This window comes from Pollicipes pollicipes, unplaced genomic scaffold, assembly GCF_011947565.3.
Source record: "Pollicipes pollicipes isolate AB1234 unplaced genomic scaffold, Ppol_2.1 Scaffold_5724;HRSCAF=6776_pilon_pilon_pilon, whole genome shotgun sequence".
Lineage (NCBI taxonomy): Eukaryota > Metazoa > Arthropoda > Thecostraca > Pollicipedomorpha > Pollicipedidae > Pollicipes > Pollicipes pollicipes.
In genome coordinates, this window is record NW_023596746.1 from 47,308,231 (window position 1) to 47,327,523 (window position 19,293).

The window sequence follows — 19,293 nt, forward strand, 5'->3', positions numbered from 1 at the left end:
CGCCGGCGCAAAGCCTGAGAGCTGTCGCTGCTCCACTCTGCCAAACTCCTTGCAAGCATATAAAATGCTGTCCGGCTGATGCCGTCCGGCCCTGCCGCTCTCCGGAGCCACCTGCCGATCAGGACGGGCTGCCGACCCCGTCCGCCCCTGGCACAGGCCTGCCGACCTCATCTGCCCCCGGGACCGGGTGCCGATCCCGTCTGTACCGGGACCGGCCTGCCGACCTCATCTGCCCCCGGGACCGGGTGCCGATCCCGTCCGTACCGGGACCGGCCTGCCGACCTCGTTCGCCTCAGTGACCGGGTGCCGATCTCGTCTGTACCGGGATCGGCCTGCCAACCTCAGCCGCCCCCGAGACCGGCCAGCCGACCTCGTCCGCCTCAGTGACCGGGTGCCGACCTCGTCCGCCCCCGGGACTGGCCTGCCGACCTCGTCCGCCTCAGTGACCGGGTGCCGACCCCGCCCTCCCCCGGGACCGGGTGCGGATCCCTGGTGCCGCTGGGACGCGGCGCTGCCGCGGCTGGCGACAGTCGCCCTTCAGAGTGCGCGTTGGATCGGCTGACGTCGGGTCGGAGCGGTGCCAATGCACCTGCCGCCGATGACGGCTGGCGCCCCCGCCGCCCTCAGCCGGGCCGGCCCGGACCGGCGAGTGACGGCCGTTCGCCCCGCCGCCCGGACACGGTGGACGGCGTGTCCGGACGTCAGCTGCGGGCTCGTGGATTTACGCCACACCTCTCCCCATGAAGGCTCAATGCTCAGTTAGGCGCTGTTTCCCCGTGTTTTCTGTTCATGAGACGCACGAGGACAGTGACCGGTGCTGCAGGCCGGGACGTAAATCTGTCTGGAAGAGCTTGGTGCACTGTATTCAAATGACCTTCTTGACTTCTTCGGGGGCGTCTTGAGTGCCTTCTTCACTTCCCCCCCCCCCCTTCCCCTCCAGCCCTCTCCATGTCAGACGCCCCAAGTGTTACCGCCACTTCTGGCGTCTTTAGCCGCTCGCCGCGGCGACGCGCCGGGGCCGCACGCCCCCCCCCCCCCCCTCCCGCCCTCGCTGGCCCTCGGGCAGTGTTTTCGGCTCGCCAGTGTGATGGTTGGCGCGCCTGCGGCGGCGGCCGAGCCCGGCTGCGCCAGAGGTCGGCGTACCGCGTCATCGCCTCTCGTCCCGTGTATACCTGTTGACGGTCGCGAGCCGCGTTTTTCGGCCGGCAGTCGAGTGGAGTGCCGAGGGCGTTTGGCACCGCCACCCGCTGTTTCCGACGCGTGGAGGGGGGGGGGGGGATCCGGAGGGGGAGCTGATGAGGGAGCTGGCCTAGCGCCTGTGGTGTGGCGACCGACGCCCGCGGCGCCAGGTCGCAGGCGTGCCGGCGTAATCGGCGCCCCGCGGCCGCCCGGGGCGAGCGCGGCCGGGCTGACGGCGCCCGGAGACCGCCCTGCCTGTCCCGGTAGGTGTGCCGCTCAGACGTGACCCGGGCCGGCGCAGTGACCTTCCTAGCAGCGATGGACATTTGGACATGCAGTGTTTTGTGACGCTCATTCGGCGAAGTGTTGTGTGGATTGTTCTCGCGTCGGCGCAGTGGCGGTCGCCACTTGAAATGCACACTAGCTATTTTGGGATCTCAGACAATGACTGTATAATTTGGACGCATGGTGAGGCTGCCTATTTATACAAACCAAAGTCAAAAGAGATCTCTACAAGTGACCAGTTCTCTGCGACAAATGACGGTCACGACTCCCGTCCCGGACACACTCCAGGACCAGCACAACCAACGTGTTCGTTCCAGTCATCCGAATTCCGCATCACGTATTCATATCGCGTGCAAAATTGTCGTGATGGATGATGATATTGCTCAATCCGACGCTATCGTACGCCCAGGCAAACCAAACTGGGCATGACCCCGACGCCGCACTCCAAATGCGTTCGCACCCAATCACCATACCCTGCGCAGTGGCGTAGGCAGAATTCCGCAGCGGTGGGCCGGAACATAGCCACAAACCTCTCACTGAAAACCCCATATTAACGCGTCGTAGGCGAGAGATAGCTATTGCATGGCGTATGTCAACATGGCATGCGCTCAATCCACTTCTGCTAACGTCTCTGCCCAGATTTTTCAATCGTCGCCATTCATTAACACGCATAGGGATACATGCACATGTTGGGTAAAGGAGCCTGTTCCTCAGGTGCCCTCCCTGCACATGTCCCTGCCTGCTCACCAAGGGCAACGCCTGGCCGTCGCCCCCTCCTCCCCGTCTTCTCGTGACGAGCACATTCCCGGCGGTCTCCTGCCCATATCATGCAGCCGCATCTGGCTTTTGCTCGCTCGGCCCCGCGCTGTTCGTATTCTCCTTCTCGTGTTAACTTTCCGGGACATTTGGACGCTATTCATCAATTGTCAGCCCCTGCAGATAGGCATCTATCAGATAGGCATCTATCTGCAGGGGCTGCAGGTAGAGATCCCTGCGCTGCCTATCAGCCCCTGCAGATAGGCAGCGTTCCCTTCCGAGCCGCTCGGAACCGTCAGAGTGTTCTCCACCCGCACGCTGCCCCCGGGGCGGCTGCCGCTCCACCCCCGCGTCTTGGCTGAGACCGTGCGCCGGCGACTGGCGGCGCGGCCTCGCATCGTCGGCGAATATGGCGCGAGAGCGGCGCGCGCCACCCGCCCCGGCGCGTGGGATCGCGCCGGACTGCGGAGGGGCGGAGCGGCCCGACGAGCTCAGAGGATGCTGACCGGCGCGGGTTGCGAGGATTCCGCAAGAGCGGATACAACCCCGCTTGGGGCTATCTCAGCAGCCACGAAATGGCGTTTGTGTTATGCGATGCAGATGCTGGTCATCGATTACCATCGTAGTTATAGACCTGTATTCAGCTCCCCAGTATATTTCTGTAACCTATATGGGGGTTGGGTGGATTGAGTCGAGGGCCCACAGCAGCGACGACGATAGGCACAGCCAAACTCTCCCCAAAAACGTGTTCCTCAACGGATTATGCTGCTTTATGTTGGCGAAGCACAGCTTTTATCATTGTTTTATCGTTTATCAGAGTTCTCAATTTCGGAACCATATCGGCTATAGACATGAAATGATGCCTAGAGAAAGCCAGGTTTGTGAAAGATTCAAACTTTCTTTCATTTTTGTAATATTTCACCAAAACATTGGGTACAGCTAGCATTGGTAGGCCCAAATCACCATGAGGCGGGGGCAGGGATTCCGGTCTATGACTGTAGTGCCGACCCAAATGTCGTCCGCTGATTAATTGGACCGATCAGAACCACCTGGAATGGACTGAACTTTAGTCGCTTGCGGAGATAGCTCCGACTTGAAGCTGATTTTTTTTTTTGTCTTCACATCCTGCTAACAGAACATTTTGGTCACAAATCGCCATGGCACGTGACAGTAGGCAATGCCTACGGGGAATAGATATGTGTAGCAGCAATGGGAAATAATTGAAAGCGTATAGATTTGTTAAATTGTGGCACAACTGAGCTTCCCAGGTAAATACAGCAATTGCTTAAGTGTTTCCAACCGGGGTGAAAAGCCGCTTTCGCGTTTCAGCGCGCTCATTGAATTGCAAAGTTTTTGTGACGTAAGAATTGTACACGAGATAATAAGTGCGAGATAAAGCGTAACAGGGTGGGAGTTTGTGAGAGACAAAGAGGTAATAGAGAGGAAGAGATGACAGCGCGGAAGTAGAGCCACAGATAAACCAAGAGAGTAGCTGCAAAGAGACGGACGGACGGGAATGTGAGAAAGAGCGAGAATAATGAAGTTAAAGTGGAATAGAGCAAGAAAAGGAGGAAGAGAGGAAGTGTGCGTGTGTGTGTGAGAGAGAGAGAGAAAAACAATGAAAAGGAGAAGGAGATTGAGATGGATGTGGAGATGGAAATGGTGATGGAAATAAAAATAGAGTTGGACATGGAGGTGGAGATGGAGATGGAGATGGAGATGGAGATGGAGATGGAGATGGAGGTGGAGATGGAGATGGAGATGGAGATGGAGACGTGGAGATGGAGATGGAGATGGAGATGGAGATGGAGATGGAGATGGAGATGGAGATGGAGGTGGGGAAAGAGAATGAGAAGTAAAAGGAGAAGGAAAAGTCTCACAGACAAGGAAAGAAGGGGAGAGTGAGGGAAAGATAGACCGAGATAGAATCAACGGAGGTAGAGAGTGGAGTGGTAGAGAATGTGGAACTGACTGTAAGACTGCAAAGGGAGGTGAGGCGCGTGGCACGAGTAAGTCGGCCAGCTCGCCAGCTCACACCTGGTGACCCACCTGGTCGGGCCGGGCGGCGGCGCGGCTGACCGCCAGATGGCCGGCGGCGGTTTTACGGGCGCCGAACGCACCAATTTGTCGGCAGAATCAACAGGCCGTGTGTGCTCTGTTGGCGGGCGGCCGGCGCCGGCGGCACGCCTGGCCAGAGTGGTCGCCGCCGCCGACGGCGCGGACAGGGGGGGGGGGGGGGTTGGCCGGCCCAGGCGAGGGACCGTAGTGGACGCGTCGTGAATGGGGGGGGGGAGGGGGGGTTTCATGGCGCAGCCACTCGCGGTGACTGTGCACGCCTTCCTCCGAGCAGAGACGCTTCCTCCGAGCAGCGACGCTTCCTCCGAGCAGAGACGCTTCCTCCGAGCAGAGACGCTTCCTCCGAGCAGAGACGCTTCCTCCGAGCAGAGACGCTTCTCAAACGAACGTCTGCCGCCACGTCACGGGTTGTGCACGGCGATGCCCTATGCGTGACCGCGCGGGACCCTGTCTCGGGACCCCGTCAGGACCGTGTCGACGCCTCTCAGATCCTGGTCTGGCCTGTCTGACGCGGGCTGCATTCCATACGATGCATCAAGAGCCCGATGTTTTTGTGTCATCACAGCTGTTTTCTGGCTCGATCGACGCTACTTCACTTTAAACCGCGAGATAGTGGCGTGGAAGCTCTGGCCCTGGCCCATTGCATCACCCGATAAAAACACCAGTCCACCCTTACGGGCACTAGCGCACCTTGCTGCCTCGAACGCACGGTCCTTGTTCAGATGGCTCCTCTGCACTAGATGCGTCAACCCTCTGTGCTAGATGCGTCAAACCTCTGAGCTTCATGCATGAAGCCTCTGAGCTAGATACCTCAAGCCCATGCCACATGGTGTGGGCCATAATCCCAGCCCACGTGGTGTCCACTGTCGTCTAATGGGTCTGCGTGAGGAAAGGAAGATAACATTGCGACAGACTTCTTTGACAGGAAAGGTTTTTGGTGGCCTTTGTCACTGAAACTTTACAATACACGAAAAAGCGGTGTTTGCAGTGCCGAATAATTGCCTGTATCCACAATATAGTGTTCCTGTATAACAATATTGTACGGACAAATGCATTGCTGCCCTTATCGATGTTACTGTGTCATTGAACGTCAAAACGTTACGTAAATAGTCATGTTGCTCTCGCTATAATCTCACTTGTTGATGCAAAACCCTTAGCGTATTTTGGATGGGAACATTGTTTAATAAACCCGTGGAACTGGGAAGAACATGTTTTCAAGAGCATGTTTTTAGAGGTACGTGACTATGACACGGACTAGTCATTTCACGCAATGAAATGCAACAGAACAATGCATGAGATGGAAGCGCTCTAAGTCTGACAAACCCCCAGCTGATAAATCGATGTGCAAAGGCAACCAACACCTCACGGGATAGTGCCGCCCGGTCTCTCTCACGAGCTGCCATAGAATTGTTACACCCGGTGTCCGGAACTGGAACCTACAATTAGTACTTCCGTGATAGGTGTCGCATGCGCTTAGGCCTTCATGCCACATCTTGGGCAAGACTAAGGTGATATCTCACTACCAGTGAATTGCACTTGTTCGCTTGGAAAATGCTAAGCTGCATTCCTTATCTCCATAAGAAACACACCAGGACCGTGTACGGATTACGACGCACGTCGCTTCCTTGAAAAGGCAAAATGCAGGTGGTCGAATTAACACCACTCCCTACAGATCGCCGGACCGACGGCGTCTGTTGGAAGAGGGCCGGCCGAGACCGGCTGCCGGCGACGGGGCGGGGGCGGGGGCGGGGGCGGACCCGGTCGACCCTCGGTCGGCCTCTCTTGTTGGCCGCAGATAAACAGCGGGAGACGGCTCGGCCGACGCAGCCCCTCCTGCCCTGTTGATCTTAAGCCGCGTCGAGTGATGTGCGTGCCAGAAATATGTTTACGGTAAATGTTTAGCCTTCATTAGGGCAGGCCAGGGCGGCGACGCACGGAAAGGTGGCTGGCTCACGGTGAATGGGTGTGAAAGGGTCAGAACGAGAAAGACACGAGCGGCGTGCGGGCTCGTTGTGACGAGGCAGACACAGTGTGCCAGGCTGGGTCACTGGATTTAGTTGTTGGGTTTCATCAGGCACGCTTGCTCCGGCGTGAAAGGCGCTGCGTGGCTAGCGTTCAAAACTATTGGCGTGGGGCTGTCAGAGATAGGGGCCGTCCTTGCGGCGAAGTCGTAAGTGGAGCGCAAGTTCAGCCGTCACCTCTGGATCATTTGAAGTCGGATTATGCGAAACTTTGTTACGCAGAGTTTGAGACAGCGCCATGTCGTCACTCGTAAAATCTGGTACCCATTGCCTGCGAGGCTAACTTCCCCCGAAAGGTTACTTGGCGCATAGTAGCCTTTACCCCTTTGCGTTCTTTGAAATACGCGCAGACAGTGGTGACATGCGAATAATTTACCTGGCCTTTTGCCGCCCCGTGCTTAAGCCCTCCTGTCATCGCACGCTTAACTTAGCTCGGTCGCGTGGAAGAGCGGCAGTCATGGGGAGGTGGATCGGCCAGGGTCGCGGAGGCCGGCCAGTGCCGCCCGCGGCTCCTCTCCGCCCGCGCCGTGTCGGGGTCGGCAAGGTCACCGCCGCCGCTGACCGATGGAGACGGACGACCCGGCCTCGTCTGTCGGGCTCGCCTCTGAGGCGCGTCTCGGCGGCTCCGCGACCTCGGCCGAGCCGCCGCTGGCGCCGCGGCTGCGTGCCCGGCGGCGCTCCTGCTGCTGCCGCCGGGCTTCGCCGGCCAGCGACAGGGCAGCGCGTCGCCCCAGAGGCTGGTCAGCGGGCGCCGCCGGTCCACGTGACCCCGCCGCCGGTGACCGCTGACCTGGCGGCGGGCCGCCGATGCCGCGTCTGCGTCGCGACGGCACCAGCCGGGCTGCCGAGTCGGCCGCAGCGCAGGCAGATCTCATCATTTGCGGCCGGCGCGTGACGTCATTAGTGATGTGACGTCATTAGTGAAGACACGCGATTAGCCTGTCACGCCCGCTCACCGCTAAGCCATCCGAGATGACGGCTGCGCTTACGTTGCGCGGCCGTTTCGGGCCGATAACGGGGAAAACAGCCCGCCGACGGCCGCCGCGGTGGTAGGCTCGGCAGCCGGATCAGCTCACCAGATGGTATCGAACACGGTGCCGAATATTTTTGGCCGAGTTGCATCGGCTGCATTTCGTCACGAGCTGGTGACGTGTCGAACACTAAGCACTATCGTGTACAGGTGTGCACTACAGCATGTCTGTGGTGAGGGTGTGGTTCTGGCTTCGTGGAAGATGACGTGTGTTATATAACGAGTGTGGTGCATGGTACGGCGCGTCCTGCTTGCCAAGTTCTCGGTCATTACGCATGCGCCAACAGGCGTTCGGGACAGGAATAGCGACTCTGTGGTGTCAGACCGCTATTCTTAATATCAACAAGAGAAACAAACAAGCACGGAACGGATGCAACCCAAGCGAGTCCCACTGAGCTGACGGGCTTTGATGCATCATGGTGAGTGGTGCCCAATTAAGGTCCGTGACCTTTTTGACCTTTTTAAGGTCAAGGTGACCAAATACTTACCAGATTGGCTCTATTTTTCCCTGCCGATTATCATCAGGGATTGCGCCAGGCAAGATGTTTGCCCGGGTCATTTTAGGTCAGTACCCTACTTTGACCCTTAAAAAGTCCATAGAACATGTTTGTGCGGTTCCCGTCATTAATGAATTCGAAATGGGCACCAGAAACCATCCCTTAACCAAGGTCTCGAGTAAAAAAGCAGGGCAGCTTTGATCTATGTCTAATCTTCATATCTGACCTTGAATGTGTGAATCTGACCTTGAATGTGTGACCTGTGGTGAATGGAGTTGGTTGCAATTATAGATTTAATTGGCTTATGGCCTAAGGAACTATCTCACATGTATGACTTCATTTAACACTGTTGTTGCGCTCCATTGAATGATTCCCTAAAAATGCCTGTTGCCGATAGTGAAGTTCTGACCTTGACTTGCGATAGGTCCGGACCTTACGCGGTACATCGAATTTGTTTCAAATCAAAAGATCCGCTATTAAATTTTCTACAGCTGTGCAAAGTTTGGTGCGGCTATGCCGTGTCGTTTGAAAATTGTTCGGGGAAAACTTTCGGGGGGTCAGCTTGCCCCCCTACCCCCAACCCGAGCGCATGTCAAGCTACCATATTATGCGGCATTGACAACGAATGTCACCGCTCCCTATTGCAAGGATTAGCTCATGCAAATGTCATGCGCTCTACCTGCGCTGTCTGCAGCTGGTCGAACTCGACCTTCTTCCCCATTGGTCCGAGACTACAGGGTTCTGTCTGCTTCAGCAGGTCCAGGCACTGCTGTGGACTCAGTTTAACCAGAGGTCATACTAGTGGTGACTGGTCCATGGAATTGATGTCCTCCTTTAGCACCCCTATTTTGACCTATCTCGCTTTGTTGACCGTAGGAGGACTGGAGACTACCTGAAAATGATACTGGGGTTTGCTATGTGGAAGTTTACGGGATATTCTCTTCATTCTCATAGCACCTTGTAGTTGTGACTTTTTCCCAAGAATATTGCCTTTACGAAATAGCAATTCTGCCAAGTGTTGGCCGGCTCTGGAATGCGAGTGCCGCCCGGTGACTTCCCCATTATGGCGTCGCTTGGGTCCGTTGCGCCACCGGAGAAAAAAGAACGAGGCGGAGGAAGGGAAATATCTCAAATCTTCTGGATTTATCGGGATGCGGATGTCGCATGTAGGAGCCAAAATTTGATACTCAGAAAGATCTCCGGGCAACTTATTGAGAAGGTCCGGTCCCTGTGACCTGTCTGGCCCCGGGCTGAAGGTCACACGGGCCCGCCCGACGGCAGCTGACCCCGAGGCCATCGGCGGCCCTCGTCCGGCTGGCTTCAAAGCTGGCCGCTCCGCCAACATCACGGGGATTAGCAGACGCGCGGGCCGGCCCGCCCGACGAGATGGACCTGTCGCCGACCGTAATCTCGCCCGAAGAGCGGCCGGCCGGACTACGCGGCCACGCAACAACGATCTGACGCGGCCGGGGCCAGATCGGGGCCGGGCCTAACTGGGCCCTCGGACTCCTGACCGGAGACTCCTGGACTCGCACTCCTGGCCGTAGACAGTGGTGGCAGATCAGGTCCGGCTGGAGACTGTCGGATTTCTGCCCCGGGAGATGACCGCGGTATGCACAGATACGGATGCTCGGAATGGCTACTTTTGAACGTAATTATGTAGGATCGAGAGAGTCTTGGCATCTTTTTAGCACTGCTCACATGCCCATTTGCTTACACGTCCTGCAATACATTTAGGCAAACGGGTGCAGTTTAAACATCAACAATAGCCAGCCATGCGTGGGCGCCTCAATGGAGCCGTAAATTCCAAAAGACCATTTAAATTTCCTTCACAGCGCCTGACATCATCATCATCATCATCATCATCATCATCATCATCAACAACAACCGGGCATTTTGAGCAAATGTAACGGCTGGATGACGGCAGCCCGCCGTGAACCGAGCTCATAGAATGTGTGGCTGTGACCGGCCCGGACCGGCCGCCGGACAGCGTCGCCCGACGGAGCTCACGGAGTGTGTGGCTGTGACCGGCCCGGACCGGCCGCCGAACAGCGTCGCCTGACGTCGTCAAGCTCTCAGTTTTGGGTTGGACATCCCGGTGTTCACCAACCTCAGACAGATTTAACTCGGCCGTGTTGCTGTTGGACGCATGTTTGGAGGAACTTTTACCGGCAGGGACGATGAGGACAATTTTAGATCTGTGCGAGTCCGCTTGGACGGTTTATCCCAAGAAGAACGTTACCAAGTCAGGACTTGGCTAATCTGCTTCGTGGCACCCTTCGTCATATCCGGTGGCTGGATTCCTTCTCTATGATAGCACGCAACGCCAGCTGTTGATAGCCGGGCATATTTGTCTCTAATCTCCTCGTTGCACACACCCACTTCATTTATTAAAGGAGTGACTTCATCAGTGGTTTCCGGAGATTTTATGGTCACGCTCATCTTGTCCTTCTGAGTGACGTTACTTTAGGACCACGATAAGGCTACCGCAAGTCTGTCTCTTTCAGTCCATAGGCGCGGAATGCTGAATTCTAGCATCATCTCAGAACTGTTTGTGTTATCACAGATGGACCCCCGGCTTCCTGAAAACCTATCTGACTCCACCTGAGTGAACTCAGCGCGCAGCAGTCAACCCCACAATACAGGGGCTGTGCGTGACGGCTCCCGTCAACGGTTGATGACCCTCGGGTGTCTGGCCATGGACGACTCATCGCCAGTCTGGTGCAGCGGTGCCAGCGGTCAGTCGTCGAGTGCGTCACCAGGGAGCGTCCGTCAGCAGCCCTGTCCCGGGCGGAGGGCGCGCTCCAACCTCGCTACTGAGCCGCCCTGTTCGGCCCCAGCGTCCGGCGTGTCTAGCCGTGCCGACACCTCCCGCAGACGGGGGGGGGGGGGGGGGGTTACGCGCCGGCGGGCGGTCCGCCGCCTCCAAAGGTCACGCGGCGCGGGCCTCGCTGACGCCGCTAATGAATGCCATAAATCGCTGCATTGACCAATTAGCCGGCCGACGGCGGGTGGATGAACGATGCCGGGCTGGGTGGCGGCGGCGGCGGCGGCGGCGCGGCCGGCCCCGCCCCCGCCGGCCGCGAGGTCTGTTTATCGATCGGCCGTTTCTCGGCGCCGGTGGCTGACGGCGCCCACCTCTCTCGGCGCCGCGTGTTGCGCCTGCCAGCGGCGCCGCGCCGGTAAACAGAGCGGCGCCGCAGCCGGCGCCGACGCCCGCGGGCACGCGGCGCGACCTCCGCGGTCGCCGGCCGGCCGGCCAGGTCAGGGGCCGCGGCGGCACCCCGGCGCCGCTGGGGGCCGATGAGGCGTCCGCCAGCACCCATCGCCCGTCACGAAGAGGATGGGCAAACAACTTGGGAAGGAAAATATACGGCCGGCGTCGGGGCGTGAGTGCGCTCGTTGGGCGGCCTTCAGTGGCGCGCCCATACCCCCACCACCGTCACGCCGGCCGCGATCTCATTGACGGGCCTGCGGTGGCAAGCGCTGACCATGTATCACTACCCAACCTCCATTTGCCTGCGAGAAGAAGCAGTTCAGTTTGTAACGAGGCGGAACGCAGCGATGGAGGGCCCGGTTTGGTTCCCTGACGAAGCTGTGTACAGGCGGTGCTTATGTCACCGTCGTCACCGGTGATGCTTCTCATTAGGGGGCCGCCTAGAAGACCAAAACGATGTGGATGGATTGGCCACCTCACGCCCCCGGCGCCTGCAGCTGCAGCTTGCGTCAGCTCCTCGTCTCCTAGTGAAACACGTAGTACATACAGACATGCTGACCAGGAATCGTGCTTCAGGCCTCTCACTGTGAAGCAGTGCGCCGATGGCGCCCCTTCGGCCTGCCGTCCCCACTTCTAACCGCAGCCCGCCGTAAAGCCGTCGTGCAGCCGTTGCTGAGGCCGGGCCAGTGTTAGCGCCACGCTTGCGGTGGCCGGTTCGGCTAAATGCGGGTGCCCCTTTGTTCATTCACCGCACGTGTACCTGGCCTCGAAGCAGCCGGCTGGCGGCGCCTCCAGCCCCCTGTACTTCCTGGCATTGTTCTCAGCGGCAGAGGCCCGCTCGGCCCGTGACCTGTCCGCTGCCCCGGGGCAGGGAGCTGAGCGGATGACTCGGCGCCGTCGACAGATGGTATGTGACAAACTAGCAGGCGTCTCGGAGAAACGGACATTGCCCTCGGAGCAATCTGAGCACGTTGCGAACTTTGTTTAGTACTTCACTCAGCCTTCAAATTTGGTTTGCGCTGCCGTTTCGGCTCCCAGGTACGCAAATATGCTTTTAATTACGTATTTCCTCCCGACGTATGTCAATGGCAACTGACCGCCCTCTGACGCGCAGATAACATAAGTAACCCACATGATGTGACGGTTACGTATATAACCTATCCAAAACACCGCTACAAGCCGTGCGAAACGTCAACTGAGTCGGACAGAACAAACTTGGGAACTTGAAAGCTGTTTTTTTTTCTTCATCAGACTGTCAGACACAAGCAACGAAACCATAGATAACTCGAGACCGTTAACGATAACTAACTGACGTTATCGAGATCGATGGCCCACGCCGCTGTTTCCATAGAACACGCCGTTGTTTCCATGGTTTCCATAGTGCAAGGCAACAGCCTCGAAATTACGCGCGGTCGACATTGCGCATAATTCAATGTGAAGCATTAGCAGCATTCATACCCTGTGTAACGATGTGCGCCTCCCAGATTCAGGGACCGATACGCGTTGGTTGCAGATGATTTGCTGGTGTCCAGTCCTTTCTGTTCTGCCTGTGTTCCGTTGGCACTCATTGGCATTTTAGCATGGCTCAGTAATTTTGCAGCACTTTCCGCTTTGCAGTGGTGACCACTGTCCTGAATAGTGATGCATCTGATGCAGTGATGCATCACCGAATAGTGATGCATCTGGTCAGCTTCCACCCATTCCCTTCCAAACTTTGTTTCAGGCCTGCCCAGCCTTCACTCTAAGTCGTCGCATCCCTACCATTGTGTATCCCTGCCCATGCCCAGCCCACTCGGCCACACCAGGCCTGGCTCCCGCTGACGTCCAGGGTCGAGGTGGGAAGCCATGTCATAAGCCTCTGGCATTTTAATCGGCTCTGGGGGCCGCTCATTTCCGCCGGAGAAATGGCTTCTCGACTATGAAGGCAGCGTGCCGTTTGGCCTGGAGGCAGCGCTGGTAGCAGCGCTGTGCCGTGATTATGGTGCACATCGGTGCCCCTGTGTGCCTCTGCTCGGCGTGTCCGCGACGCTCTCAGCGGTCCCGCGCCCCACACCTAGGCGTCCAGAGAGCCCGACACCCCTGCCCCCCCCCCCCTCCGCCCCAACACCCAGCCGTCCAGGGGACCCGACTCCCCCGCCCCACACCCAGCCGTCCAGAGAGCCCGACTCCCCGCCCGCCATCCGGGGCACCAGAGCCGTGTCCGTGGCCGAGTGGCCGCCCCGTCGCACTCGCGCAGGCCGCATAACCGCTGTCGTGTCGTCATGCAGATGCCCGTTCAGGAGAAGCCTCGTAACGCCGGCAGACCCTGCCGTCTACTGCGGCCGCCGGCGGTCGGCGGAGCATGGCCTCTCGGCGCCGGGCGCGCTGACCGGGTGGGGCTCTGTTGCAGAAAGATTTGCGCCAACTGCAAATGTGACCGGGAGAGCCACGACCTCTGCCAGGACGACTGGGTCAACGTGCGGGACCGGCTCGGCTTCACCGGCGTGTTGGAGCCCGACAAGTGAGTCTCGGCGTGAGCATGCGCCCCTCCCCCCTCCCCCCCTCCCCCCCCCATGTCACGACGGCAGCGTCATGCGTGACCATGCGATGCAGTTACATCCCCATGATGTAACTGCATCACCTGGATATGATGTGTGTGTCGAAAGTCTATGTTTGGCTTAAAGCCTATGTTTGGCTTTTTTGCTTTTTGTATACATCCGCACGATCTTGAGACAAGGCATGTACGATTTTCATTTCCTGAAGAACTGAAGCATACCGGCTTAAATATAGCTTGGGCCCCATCAAAACTTGACGCCTTTTGGGGTTGCTCTGCTGTCGTAGCTGAGCCGGTACGCTCCTGTCCGCTGCTCAGGGCTCCTGTCCCGTGTACGCTGCCTGCACTTGTCAATACACACAGGCCTGGGGCGTTCTCATCGCCTAGGTAGCACCTCAGGCCTGAGCACTGTGGGCTTGAAATGAGAACGCACGTTATTTGACCCGCGCCGGGCCGTCCCCGGATAACATCCGCCACTCCGAGAATGCCGGACCCCGAGTATGACCCCGTCGCCGAGTCCCCGAGTTCCCAGTGGGTCGTGAGGTACCGCTCTTATCCCGCAAGCCTGTCGTAACCCGTGGGGTACCTATTGGCGCATTCGGCCGCTATAACCACGATCATCGCGAGCTCTCAAATCTCAGCGAGCTCTCAAATCAACTGTGCCCGGCGACAGCGGGACACATTCTGCAGTGGGCCTCAAACTTCACCCTCACAGCTGTGCGGCGAGGGCTCTGCCACTGGACTGAGACGACCCCATCCACATGTCGGTGAGAGTACCCGGGCTTGCCCCAGCGTGATCAGCGCGCAGCGTGTGACGGAGAGTTACCACCGTCCTTCTGTTTTTATGGTGTATTTTTGCGATTTAGGGGAGCATCGTACATGCTGACGCTTCCGGTACGTAATTCCGCCCTCGACTAAACCTAGCTTTCGTACGATTAGCTCATCACAACACGTTGGTTAGAAAAGGCATCAAGGCAGCATAGTTTTTCGACCACCGTCTTTTCAAGTGCACGCGTTCGTAAAAGATAACTTTGATGTACTGGCCACGGACATGGTGCGTTGCACTTAAAAATATCATCGTAGCAGTCACATTTAGCCTAATTTGTTTCATTCAGTCCTGGAACTCTGACACAAGGTTAAGTGATCACCTGTTGACTCATTCTAAGCCAAGTGACCTTTCACTGCTAAGGTCACTTGCATGTTCTCCCTGTTTCTTAACAGTCCACATTGGGACACCTGTGCCCAGACGGTAGCTCAGGTGGCCATGGATGGTGGCCCGGTGGCTCAGGCGGGATCCGAAGTTTCTCCCGCGCAGGCTCATGCTGCCATGGCGCTTGTCTCGATTTTTTAAGCAGGGGAAAAATCTGATTAAATTAGTCGTTGGGTAATGAGGCGGACTTTTCAAGATGTTTGTTTGTGTTTCTGGTTTTCAAAACACTGCTCCCAAGGAAACGAGAATATGTTCTCCCACCATAGTTAAACTATAGTTACAGCTTATGTGTCAGTTTCACGACACTATCATTTGCAGTGCCCCAAAACTCCTCCTTCGCCGAACTCCAGTAAGCGTTCTTTCCGCTTTTCAGGCATCGATATGATATTTTATAGCATGTAAACAGCAGACCCTTCAAATGCGCAATAAGGCTGTGTCGTTTGACATGCCTACTTAGAAAATTTCATGAAAGTCAACTTCTTTCCCTCTTTCTCATTAGATACGTTTGGTGGATATCTCAACGGATGGGGGGGGGGGGGGCATCGCTCAAGTTTTGCACTAACAACGCAGTCAAGTGCACACCGCGCGCTCGCTAAATGTGTTTCGTGGAGTAAAAGGACCACTATTTCAGTGCGCGCCTGCTATGTCATACTGATGGTGGTGCTTGAAGAACGCCATAAAATCCAGTGTCGGCTTTCCACGACAGCCAGTTGCAATGGAGAATGCCTCACCCGGTGTTTTAGTCCCGCAAGGTTCACGACAGCTGACCCCAGCGGCGCGTGCCACGTATCGCCATATCGTCATACCATCGCACAGAGATTGCGGAGTCAGACTGGGCGCATTACCACGGCAACCGTATGGCTCCGACCGGTTGGATTTCGGGAATGTCTCGATCACCTCCACATCTGCTGCGTTCTCCGAAGAAAACGCCTACAGCGACGCCCTCAACATGTCTCATGGTCTGCGTTTCAAGTACGTTCTGGCACGCATGCTGGACGTTCGACCCGGACACAAACCGGGCTGATGGCCGTGCCCGGTCTGGCGGCAGCTTCTGTCCTGGAACGACTCGGAGGCGCAGCGTGGCCGGTTTGCGCCGACCGATCTAATTCTATCTAATCTGGCCCGATAAGCCGGCCTGTCGGCGACACCGTCACGCGCCGGGATATTGGCCGCCGGCGCACCGCCGCCGGCAGCCATATGGCGCCGGCCGTGCAACGGCGGAACCCCGCTCCTGTCACGTGACCCGGCAGCGGCGATGGGCACGCTGGGTTTGAGGGTACGTCACACGGCAGCGGCGGTGGGCACGCTGGGTTTGAGGGTACGTCACACGGCAGCAGAGGTGGGCACGCTGGGCTTGAGGGTACGTCACACGGCAGCAGAGGTGGGCACGCTGGGTTTGAGGGTACGTCACACGGCAGCAGAGGTGGGCACGCTGGGTTTGAGGGTACGTCACACGGCAGCGGCGGTGGGCACGCTGGGTTTGAGGGTACGTCACACGGCAGCAGAGGTGGGCACGCTGGGTTTGAGGGTACGTCACACGGCAGCAGAGGTGGGCGCACTGTGTTTGAGGGCACGTGACCAGCAGTACTTAGACTAGACTGGAACGGGTCGGTTCACGTGACCCGGCAGTGGAGCCGGGGATGACGTGTGTTGGTAGTGGAGGAGGAGGTGGGGGTGGGGGGGCACATGGCCCACCAGTTTTGACTAGAGACGTTATTATTTTCCAAAATGTCACTTCGCAGCCCGCCCCGATCCGGCCAGCTTCAGGCCTAGCCCGTAAAAACCTGCAGTGATATCTTGGTTGCTGACAAGGCAGTAACCCGCATATGCCGAGTTTACTGCAATATGTCCGTTGTAATTTATTCCTTATACTTAATACTTAATACCCATGCATGCAATGTGTATGAAATATGCTATCACTGTCATCTAGTGAACAGCCTTGTTTGTCTAATTACAGTGTTGAGGCCGACAAAACAAAAACAAAACCACCTGGACTATGCCAGTTCTTTGATACCGGATTGCATCATAAATGGTGTTCAGTCTGTTTCCAACTTGAAATGAGAAGGGAGATGGTAGAATCTGAATGTGATTACTCACCAATATGTACCAGAAATTTTAACCCCGTACTTTATCTGAGAAAACTATAGCCTCGGTCTTCCAAACCTACCTCCATCACCTACTGACGGCTTTGCACTGACAAAAAGTAAAGTTACGTCGGATTTATAAAATCTTGGAAAGTATTTGCTGTCCGTTACACTGTACACGAGCACATATAATATACAGCCATGGGCAGACATGTGCCTGCATGACATTGATGGATACATAATTACTTTGGGCTCCGTGTTGCTGAGATCCAGGAATGGGATCCTGGTGCTCGCGAATGCGTCACAGTAGCCGCAAAGTCATAACCTGTGTTCAAGAAAACGCAGGATAAATTACGTTTGCTGCTGAATACGTTCAAAATTTACAACAACAAAAAATCGTACGACACCTTGTAAGTGATCCGCATTTCCCTCTAAGTGCCACTCGTGTTTTCGTTCATAACGGCCGTCAACGCGTCTTTTGTTATACTTTGTACGAGGATATTAATGTCATTTTGTCCAAGAATGCTGTTTGTGCCACTCAAGCGATACCATTTGCTTCTACAAATGTCACGATAGCGTGAAAAGTTAAATGGTAAAACCACATTTCGACCACCATAAAGAAGACTGAGCCGGGCCCAGCACATCAATGACATCTGCTCACATAGCCTGCTGACTGCGAATTTGGGAAATATACCGAATGTTTGGTTAACGTCATATGCTGCATTGAAATTTGGGATAAAAATGCATCTGATCTGATAAAAATGCACTGATCATGCATCGAAATCGATGGCAAAAGGAAACAGAACAAAAATATTAATGAGACATATGTTTTGCAAATGCATGACAATCACAGTGTGAGTGAGAAGTGCTGCACGTAGCAGTCTCTGCCATCGCGCCCATGAATTGCATATTCTTGTAATTACGCACGGGAAAACACATGCGTAAATAGGCAAACTCTTCGGTACCATGACTTATATTTCGACAACTGTTGCGCATGCGATACCTACGCTACTTTCTGGGGGCTGTGCAGACCAGTCAGCGAGACTAGGACAAGGGAAGTCATACAGAGTCGGAGTCACATCATCGATCATGGATATGCGCTCTGAGGTATGGTTTGTATATGCCACAAGGCAATTTTAGTATATCCCACTTCATAGTAACAGCCAAGTGCAATGCGCCGCCGTGTTTGTAAGTTATTTTTAACTCTCAGTGAGATGTATGTTTACATTGTTCAATTTGTACAACCTGGTTAACTGGTGTATCATGTCTGCCAACGGTTTTCTGACCTTGGGGTCTAACTAGAAAAGTCAAATAACGATTTCGTTCTTAGTTGTATTGCGTGCGGCAGCACGCTATAATTTTGGAAGGTTTTGGTACTGAAATGTGAACAAAAATGCGTAACTTTGCTTCTTAATTGCTCAACTCGCAACAGCCCGCCAAGACTGTCCCACGACCGGGCCTAAGGGCACTAAGCCCTTGCCACGTCAGGCGCGGCGGGTTGGCGGATTAAAAAGCTGCGTTTCGAAGTGAGACCAATGTCTGCGGTGGTCACGTGACCTGGCATTGGAAGCGGATGTTCTATGCCGCAGCCACATGTCGTGGTAGTGAAGGAAAACATTCTGTATTTCGTCATGTGACCTGACGATGGGGGCGTGGATGCTGTGTGCTGCGTTCACGTGGCCCGGCAGTGGGGGCGGGTGCTGTTTGCCTTGGTGACGTGATCCGGCGGTGCAGGCAGGAACACGCTTAAAATTGTTTCACACATTTAATGAACGATGCGATCACGTTTAAATGAATACCAAGAGGCCAGAGGGCTGTCTGTGTCTTGTTAGTCGGGCAGATCTCACCCCAGAGATTAGCACGTGCGTGGATCCGCGTAGAGCTCCGTGTGGACGCCGGCGAAGAGAAGACATATACAGCAACCTTAACCCAGCATAAGAAATATGCTTTTGGGACTTACCCGCAGCGAAAATCCGGCGATAACATCTCTTTCTGTGCGGCTGCTCGCTGTACGTGGCGTGCATGCGGCCCTGAAGCCGGCTGGCGGCCGGCCTTGCCTGAAGCGGCCCCCTGCGAACATCCGCAGAGCCCGAGCGAAGCCTCGCCATATGAGGGAGCTCAGCAGCGCATCGCAGTCGCACGCGGCAGCCACAGACTGACGCCGGCGCCGTTCGCTCAGGAGACCCAACGCACGGAGACAGGCCGAGGAGCGCTAGGGTCCGGTTATGGCTTCGAGACCTTTCGTGCATTGTGGACATAAGCAACGTTGTGAAGAGAGCCTGCCAGCAATGTAGTTGTTTCCCTTTACAGTTTTAACAAACTACGATCCTAAATTATGGTATTTCGAGATCGAGGGGCAACACACGCCTCACAACGCGCTTCAAGTAATGCAAATGTGATGCAGG

At 56.2% G+C, this 19,293-nt stretch overlaps 1 protein-coding gene across 3 annotated transcripts in view; it reads left to right on the forward strand.

The window, feature by feature from the left end:
- The window catches only part of LOC119103567 (four and a half LIM domains protein 2), a 193,128-nt gene that overhangs the window by 74,672 nt on the left and 99,163 nt on the right, over positions 1 to 19,293 (forward strand). For all 3 annotated transcript variants that reach the window (XM_037227155.1, XM_037227152.1, XM_037227154.1), the window contains one exon: positions 13,451 to 13,561. Coding sequence is in view for 2 of the 3 variants with exons in the window: in XM_037227152.1 (XP_037083047.1) it covers positions 13,451 to 13,561 (111 nt within the window). In the remaining variant the exon portion in view is untranslated. The remainder of the gene's footprint in view (positions 1 to 13,450; positions 13,562 to 19,293) is intronic.